General features: G+C 39.3%; 1 protein-coding gene across 1 annotated transcript in view; it reads left to right on the top strand.

Annotated features, from left to right (window-relative positions):
- Window positions 1-9,214: 9,214 nt before the first annotated feature.
- Window positions 9,215-9,378, top strand: part of IL31RA (interleukin 31 receptor A) — a 70,274-nt gene continuing 70,110 nt past the window's right edge. Inside the window, exon 1 of the mRNA XM_067569013.1 lies at window positions 9,215-9,319. Within this exon, the coding sequence (XP_067425114.1) occupies window positions 9,215-9,319 (105 nt within the window). The remainder of the gene's footprint in view (window positions 9,320-9,378) is intronic.

The raw sequence follows: 9,378 nt of genomic DNA, 5'->3' as shown, positions 1-9,378 counted from the left end.
GGGTTGGAGGGATGCTCGGCGGCCGGGATTCACTCAGAAGTCGGGGTCTCGGGTGGGTTGGAGGGATGCTCGGCGGCCAGGATTCACTCAGAGGTCGGGGTCTCGGGTGGGTTGGAGGGATGCTCGGCGGCCAGGATTCACTCAGAGGTCGGGGTCTCGGGTGGGTTGGAGGGATGCTCGGCGGCCGGGATTCACTCAGAGGTCGGGGTCTCGGGTGGGTTGGAGGGATGCTCGGCGGCCAGGATTCACTCAGAGGTCGGGGTCTCGGGTGGGTTGGAGGGATGCTCGGCGGCCGGGATTCACTCAGAGGTCGGGGTCTCGGGTGGGTTGGAGGGATGCACCAGGGCTCTGACCTTTTCATCGTCTGAGTGTCATTTCTGGAGTGTGCTTGTAATCTTGCTCCAGTGACTCCACCTGCCCTGTTCCTATTCGTGCTCTGCTTCTTGTTTGTTTTGTCTGGTACTAGTCTCCTGTGCTCCTGTAACTGTGGGTGCGCTGTGTGCAGCTCCTGTACTGGGGAAGAGCTTCTCTGCCTTGTCACCTGCAATGACACTTGGTCACTTCTCCAAATCTCACTTGAAAATCTTTTCTAAAAACTCTGGGTTTCTCTGTTCCAGTTATGTAACTCTGTAATTTCTTTCGGATGTAATTTATATGAAAGATTTTGTATAAATGGTAGTTGTATTGGGTGTGTTTCCTAAGGCATAATATCTATTACAGGTGGAGAAAAATGCTAGTTTCCTAAATGCCCCAGCCCTTAGGGCACAGCATTCCTGCAGTGAGGGAGTTTAAATACCCTCTGCTCCCCAGGGGCCCAGATGTTAGTACTGGAGGTGATGCACTCTCTCTCTCATTTTCCTTTCCTTTTTTTAAAAAACTATTTTCTTTGACTCTGAGTGTTACTTGTACTTTGCTTAGTAACTTCCTATTTCATTTTAGCCTCCTTTCATCTTTGGAGGGGGAGGGAGGATGTACTCGCATAAAGAGAAATCCCTGTTGCATAGCTATAATAAGTTAAAGTCTTACCTTATGAACAGTGATGGGTCTGTTAAATCTTCTGGGATATCCGGTATGGAAAAGTAACTGATCTTTGCTGTAATTGACATCTGAGTTCAGAATGGATTACATAGCAGTCTCCTTTGGGGCTGAGCAGCCTGACTATATCTTCAAGTCTGACCAGATGACATATAAAAGGGTTGCAGCTCACGCAGTTACTGAGTTTTTTCACTGCCCATATCAGTAAGAGTTGAAATTCAGCTGTCTGTCACTAGTTGTCAGTCTCTTTTTGAGCACTGTTTTTCCAAAAAGTTCAGTTGTTATAGTTTGGATAGTGTTATGTGGTGTATAAGCTTTTTGCCAGCTGTTTGTTGCTTTCGGCATTTTGCTTTTGCTTATGATTCCGCTGAACTGCTTCTGGGTATTGTGGGACATCCATACAATTATTAATTACACCAGCCGCAAGTCATTTCTATAATGGTACAGTGTCTAGGCCAGAAAAATATATTTGGTGCTGCTTTACTTTGGGGAGGAACACATTCTGAGTTGATGTTTGTATATAAGGCTTTCACAAACCTAAGAACCTAAGAAAGCATCCTTAAACTTTCCTTCTAGAGTTGGCTATGTGGGTGTTGTCTTTACTGGCCGCTTAGTGACCAGTGTGAATACCAGTGAATACCTTTGTCTAAGTAGTGACTTCTTATACTGGTCCATAAACAGCTTTCACATAATTACCTCTCTACTCATTATCATATATGTTAATTACCTACCTTGGATTTTCACTGGTGACTACATTCCATTCCATTCTCATAATTGGGGTCATCAAAACAACAACTGGTGATAGGAGGGGTGGTGTAAAAATATGCCCTTTGGCAATGAAAAAGTGTACCCCCAGACGTTCAAGGATAACTTCTTCCCATCACCGTTATCTATGTGCAGTTGCAAGCATACATGTTGTGTATTTTGTCTTATGTGCCGTGGCATGCAGAAACTGAGACATCTGCAAGGTTACTCGATAGTCCTTTTCATCTCTACCAACCAGAAGATGTCATGCTACAGGGGTCAGAATAGCCAAGCAAGCAACTGAAGCTAAGCTAGGCCTGTAGGACAGTGGTCAGGCAACTCAAATTGCACTGGGCCTCCAACAGTCTTCTCAGGCAGATTGCTTAAAAGAGTTCATGATTAGGTTCCTGTTTCAATCTATAGAGTCAGATACAGAGTGCCAGATGGGTTTCATGCATGAAGGAAGCATAATGTGCAGGGACTTAATTAAATCATCTTATGGGGCGAACTCCAATGCTGAGCATCATACTAAACTGTTCTTTGAACATGTGGTTCCCCCAATTCAACCAAATGAGTAAGAAAGGGTTAGTTCCAAGATCAAGCACCCCTTGAAGACTGATATAAAATCCACCCATCAGGCCTATTTAAGTCATTTAGTTGTGTCTATGCTGCAATTAAAAATCCATGGCTGGCCCATATCAGCTGACTTTCGGCTTGGGCTGAAGCCTAAACCTTGGGATCTTCCCATCTCACAGGGTCCTAGAGTCTGGGCTCCAGCCCAAGCCCAAACATCTGCAACATAATTAAGTAGGCCTTAGGTGGATTGACATGGGCTATCCATAGTTGTCTAATTACAGTGTAGACATGCCCATAAGACTGTTTTCCAGCAATATTTTTCCTTCTCATAGACAAAGGAGACAAAACGGTGAAGCTAGGAGTTTGTGACTCTCCTTGTTAGTGTGACCAACATTATGTAGAAAACCTGACCTATGACGAAAGACTTAAAAACAAAACAAAACAAACAAACAAAAAAACAACACCCCCCTTTTTTTTGAGAAAAGAAGCCTTTGGGAAGACCTGATAAGTCTTCAAATATGTGAAGAGCTATTATAAAGAGAAGGGAGATCAATTGTTCTCCATAGCCACTGAAGGTAGGACAAGAAGTAATGGTTTAAGCTGCAGCAAGAGAGATTTAGGTTAGATATTAGGAAAAGCTTTCTAAGTATAAGCATAGTTAAAGACTGGAATAGGCTTCCAAGGAAGGTTGTGGAATCCCCATCATTGCAGGTTTTTAAGAGCAGGTTAGGTAAATAGCTGTCAGGAACGGCCTAAAAGGATCAGTATACATAAGAAGGCCATAATGGGTCAGACCAATGGTCTGTCTAGCCCAGTGTTTCTCAATTAAATTTGGCCACAGAACCCTTTTGAACTCGATAAATAATTGCGGAACCCCCCCAAACTCTTAACAGTATTTTTACATATGGGGCCAAAAAAAATGTTGACATAAGCAAATTATATACAAACAACTAGGTCAGCGTTTCTCATTTAAATATAAATTAAATTACACTTACCCTCCACCGAAAAATCCAGGACATCTTCCCTTTTTCGGCGGCGCGGAGAACAGCTGCTCTCGGCGGCGCGGAGAACAGCACGGAACACCAGTTGAGAAACACTGGTCTAGCCTAATATCCTGTCTTCCGACAGTGGCCAGTGCCAGATACTTCAGAGGCAATGAACATAGGAAATTATTGAGTGAGGTATACTTGGTCCTGCCTCAACAGAGGGGGCTGGACTTGATGACCTCTTTAGGTCCCTTCTGCCTCTACATTTCTGTGATTCTATTAGTAGCAGCACTGGCAACTTTGCGTAGGATCAGCATCATCACTGTCAGGCAGAGTGGATTGATTTAAATAATTGATTTGAATCAGCAAGCAGAAAATATTGATTTAAATAATTTTAATCTTGTTTTGCAATTGTATTTTTAGTTATCCTCCTAAGGAGTGGTTGAGTCTAACAGGTTGGTAGAGCCATTAAAACATGTTGATTTGCAACTAAATGTAGCCTTTAAACTAAATTAGGTAGTACAACTTGTTAACCAGGTTACATTATATTTATTCTATACACATTGATTTAAGCATTTATGTAGTTTAACATATAATTATTCAGATTCTTATTTTTTATGTTTTTTATTATGTCAGAAAAAGGTGAATGATATATATGCACTCTATGGTTTAATATTTTATTTGTGATTTGTCAAACTACATTGGGATGGAAACTGGAATTAAATTAAAAATGCACACAAATAGCTTTTAAAATTATTGTTTTAGTTAAATAAAACTACCTTAAATGTGCTGAATAGGTAAGAAAAAAGTAAGTTTATCAAAACATGTTTTGTATTTAAAATTAACTGCTTTATGAAATGAAAGAAGTATTATCTGTAACTAATGTTTCTGGTCACCTTGTCCTTCAAAGATTTTAAAAATTATAGATCTCATCCCGTCACTCATCATTCTTATTCATAGATTGGAAGAGGAAAACAAGCTTTCCTACTTGTTCAACACCCAGTCAGTTTTCTGATTTTGAGTGAAGTCATTGAACTGAAGAAATTCTATGATGAGATGACTGGGTTTGTGGTTGTGGGGAAAGTGGTGGATGTGATATATCTTGACTTTAGCAAAGCTTTTGATACGGTCTCCCACAGTATTCTTGCCAGTAAGTTAGTGAAGTATGGTTTGGATGAATGGACTGTAAGGTGGATAGAAAGCTGGCTAGATCATCGGGCTTAATGGATAGTGATCAACGGCTCGATGTCTAGTGAACAGCTGGTAACAAATGGAATGCTCCAGGGGCTGGTGCAGGGGCCAGTTTTGTTCAACCTCTTAATGATTAATGATCTGGAGGATGAAGTGGATTGCACCCTCAGCAAGTTTGCAGATGACACTAAGCTGGGGGGAGTGGTAGATACACTGGAGGGCAGGGATAGGATACAGATTGACCTAGACAAATTGGAGGATTGGTCCAAAAGAAATCTGATGAGGTTCAAAAAGGACAAGTGCAGAGTCCTGCACTTAGGATGGAAGAATCCCAAGCACTGCTACAGACTGGGGACTGACGGGCTAGGCAGCAGTTCTGCCAAAAAGGACCTGGGTGTTACGGTGGAGAAGAAGTTAGATATGAGTCAACAGTGCGCCCTTATTGCCAAGAAGACTAACGGCATATTGTGCTGCATTAGTAGGAGCATTGCCAGCAGATTGAGGGAAGTGATTATTCCCCTCTATTTGGCACTTGAGGCCACATTTAGAGTATTTTCTCCAGTTTTGGGTCCCCCACTACAGAAAGGATGTGGACAAATTGGAGACAGTTCAGCAGAGGGCAACAAAAATGATTAGGGGGCTGGAGCACATGACTTATGAGGAGAGGCTGAGGGAGTTAGGCTTGTTTAGTATGAAGAAGAGAAGAGTGAGGGGGGATTTGATAGCAGCCTTTAACTACCTGAAAGGGGGTTCCAGGGAGGATGGAGCTAGGCTGGTCTCAGTGATGGCAGATGACAAAACAAAGATCAATGGTCTCAAGTTGCAGGGTGGGAGGTCTAGGTTGGATATTAGGAAAAGCTTTTTTACTAGGAGGATGGTGAAGCACTGGAATGGGTTACCTAGCGAGGTGGTGGAATCTCCATCCTTAAAGGGTTTTAAGGCCTGGCTTGACAAAGGCCTCGCTGGGAAGATTTAGTTGGGGTTGGTAGTGCTTTGAATAGGGGGTTAAACTAGATGACCTCCTGAGGTCCCTTCCATCCCTAATCTTCTATGATTCTATTATTCTATAGTTGAATAAACTGAAATGAAGAAACTGATTTTACTGCACCTGCAGAAGAAGCTATTGCTTTCAAAAGCTGATTTATGCTCTGGTTCCAAGTGTTTAGTCAGTTACTTCCATCAATTCAGTGCTTTGACTTTCTTTAAAACTTCTCCAGCAAATTAAAAAAAAATCAGAATGGGATGTTTCAACAATTTCAAAACTTTTTCCCAAATTTTTTTTTATATGAAAAGTTTTTCAAAAATGACTCCTTTCTGAAACAAATTCTGTTCAATTAATCAGCAATTTGAGAAAAAAAATGTTGTCAGAAAACTTCCGGCCAGTTGTAATAATATTAGATATGCACAAGGAGGCCAAATTAAGGTTGCCTGTGCATGAGCAGGTTTGTCATCTTTGGTGTCAGCTTCCACATACCACATTACAGGGGTTGCTGAAAGTCTTGAACTCACTTTTGTGGACATTCATTAACTCCCTATGCTTCTTTGTTTCATGCTTCTGAAACTGATTCTAGGAAATGAGAGGTCAAATTCTCCCACTCCTAGAACATCAGTGAGAATTGTGTATATCCTGCACAGGGATAATCAAGCATCTGGCGTTCCTTGGACTGGCCATTAGACATTACTTTCTGATTATTTGGCGTGGCTTTCTGAGGTAGGGAATCCTATTAACACTTTATGTCTGGAGCAGTGGGTACAAAAGCTGTCTATTTTAGGTGGCATTGCTACTCCTGTTTTATGTTTAGTCTCTCCCAATCCCCTTTATATAGCTCTGTATTTTGAGGTAAAAAGTTATTCCTATAAATTTGGCAGTTGGTTGTGGCATATCAGTAGCTCATAATCTTATTGTAGCTCTTAATGCTTTTTTGTCACTAAATATATTCAGTGACTTAAAACAAGGGGGGAAATCTGGTTATTCAACTTTGTTTCTTTTAGTCAAAGGATGTACAATTCAAACTGTGCTAGCCAGGTGATACAAAAATCTGTTGTACATATTTAATTGAAAAAGCTTAATTTACTGGAAAAGCAAACACAGTATACTGAGAGCCAGAATTTCCCACATTTTTTGTATGTGCTGTTGTTGATTAAGAATGTGCAAAAACAAGAATATAGCTCCATTTATTTTCATTGTTGAATACTCTAGAATGTTTATCAAGTTGTTTCCTGTGAACAGTTACATACACTTAACTTCATACATAGGAGTCGTCCCCTCATGTACATAAGTGTTTACAAGATTAGTGCTACAATATTTATAATGAGCTAGACATATTTAATATAAACCATGTGTTTAGAATCAAAAGTTATTTTCATAGTATTTAAACATACGGTACATAAACAACTCCACTTATTATTGAAGACAACCTCAGATGTAGAATTCAGCTGTTTAATAACCAGTATTGTTATACAATAGCTTATGACATGAAACGAAGAGTGCTATATGTAGCTGAAATTTCAGTGAGAATTTAGATAGAACATAATTACTCAAATAGGAATTTGACCAGGATACCAACATCTCTACAAGAATCTGCAAAATTGACATCCACAGGGTCTATAAAAACTAAAATAGTTCCTTTTTTTATTTTTGCTTCTTTATGATGTAAAATGAAAACCTGAAAGGTTCTTAACATTTTCTTTTTGCTTGTTTTTTACCTTAGAAATATCAAGAATGTCATGTCTGAACTTCCTGTTTTTGTTAAATGACTTCTTGGGGGTCTTGAAGTATTTTAATTTTGATCTCTACTACTTTACCTGAAGGGGCAGGAGTGTCAAGTCTTTGTTAAAGACGTCCTGTATCCAAAATGTTAGTAACTGAAGTTAAATAGGTATTAATAAAAACAAACCAAGAATTGTAAGCAGTTTGACTAAAAATCACTTTCCCTCAATTGCTCAAATTTAATTCTCCTGACATTTATAAGGTTCTCGAGTCATTATAGTGTCTTCCTGGGCAAATGACCTGAATTTCTTATTTAGAAACAAACTAAAAAACAGACAAGGTTATCAAGTTAAAAAAAAGTTACATTGTTTCTCTTCCTCATTTACAGATCTCTTTTTAAAGCAATACTATGTGCTAATGCAGGAGTTTGAGCTAGTACAACAAAAATGTAAGTTCTGTTAGCTTTTGCAAATCTTTCTTCTCCTTCTAATATTAAGATTTGTTAACTATATCTGTAAAAGCAATCAAAAATTTTTTTTAGTTTATTTCACTGCAGTGTCTGCCATCCAAAATATTGCAGTTTGTGGATTCCTTTGCATGCCTAATACAAACTGCTTGATTTCCTTTTTTGTCTGTCAGTCTTCTTACAGGCACTTCTCTAAAAGCCCTATTGGCACCTGTTTTGACTTTTAGTAGTAATGTTTAAGGTGTACTAATTGTTCTGCAACCATTAGACATCAGGCTAATAAAGTTCTTACAGCTTTAGAGAGACAAGGTGGATGAGGTAATATCTTTTAATGGACCAACTTCTGTTGGTGAGAGAGAAAGCATTTGAGCTTAAACAGAGCTCTTCTTCAGGTCTGGGAAACATACTCAGACAAGGTGTGTATACAAGATGGAACAGATTGCTTAGCATAAGTAGTTAATACTAAGAATGTAAAACATCATTTAAAAAAGTACTGGTTTAAACTGGTAAAATTAGATCGGTTAAATGTTTAATTGTTAACAAGCTGACAAAATACCCCTCACCACATATATTATATTAGTCAAGTGTCTTTACTAACAATAAAGATAGTCTTATGTAAACTCACTTTTTCAATTACCTGAAAATACATTCCTTCCCTTCAGCTTTATAAATAGTTTAAATTATACTCATCAATGATGGGGGAAAAAAAGGGTAAATCTGTAGGAACAACTAACGGTAGCAACTTCTTACATAATATCCTCAAATATTACTAATGCCTTTTTTAAAAAAAAGATTGCAAAAAGTCACTTTTCAGAGGCTGTTTTAACTTTTTACATAATATCCCTGAGCTGTCCAAAAACACAAAAAATCCGATTACAAAAAAAAAAATAAGCTTCAGAGTCCAGTTCACATGAATCAAGTTTGAAAAATGCTGCATTTCAACTCCACTGCTGATTTTTGTTAAGAAAATTAACGTTTACATTCTGTGGTGTCAGTCTTGTGTACAGATGATTAACAGTAAGATCAGCGTTGGAAAACACACGTTCTGCAGGCACAGACAATCCTGGAATGCTCTGGTAACTCTTTACAGTTTTGCAAGCCTTGGAAAATGCTGTCCATTGACCTCTCACCCCTCCAATGGACTGTGTTCCAATGAAGGACAAGGCTCCCTGAAGTAATTTTCCAGTTCATTTTCTACTGCATTCTCCTCATTCTCCTTTTTGGTATAATTTTTACCTAAAGCATCACTATTGCACTCTTCTCAGTTTCATGCATTTTTTTCGGTGCTGACTCTGTTTTTGGCTGATCCAGTTCAGCACTTCTCAGGTCAGCCACAGGACTTGGTAGTTCTTCTATTTATAACATCGATGCAAGTTGCAGAAGTTTTGATTTAGCAGTGATCTGTCGGACAGGCAAAAGAAACCACATGTGTTTATGGTGTCGATTTAACAAGCAGGCTGTAAGTGCAGATTTGGCAGTTATGGCAGGATCATTGGGTTTCATGTAATGCTCCAGAGAGCGACGGACAGCAGCCTTGAAATCGGTGACTTTTCTGTTTTCGACAGGAGCTTTGCTTTTGAGGTGAATTTGAAGAAGACTGTTACAAATTGGGTAAATTTGACATGGCAGTTGTAGTGCATTTAAAAGTGGAAAGTAGTGGTAAGAGATCC

This window comes from Emydura macquarii, unplaced genomic scaffold (genome assembly GCF_026122565.2).
Source record: "Emydura macquarii macquarii isolate MOO-44397 ecotype Brisbane River unplaced genomic scaffold, CSIRO-AGI_Emac_v2 contig_2897, whole genome shotgun sequence".
Classification (NCBI taxonomy): Eukaryota; Metazoa; Chordata; order Testudines; family Chelidae; genus Emydura; species Emydura macquarii.
Note: the sequence above shows the minus strand (reverse complement) of the source record. Positions and strands in the feature narration are given on the sequence as shown.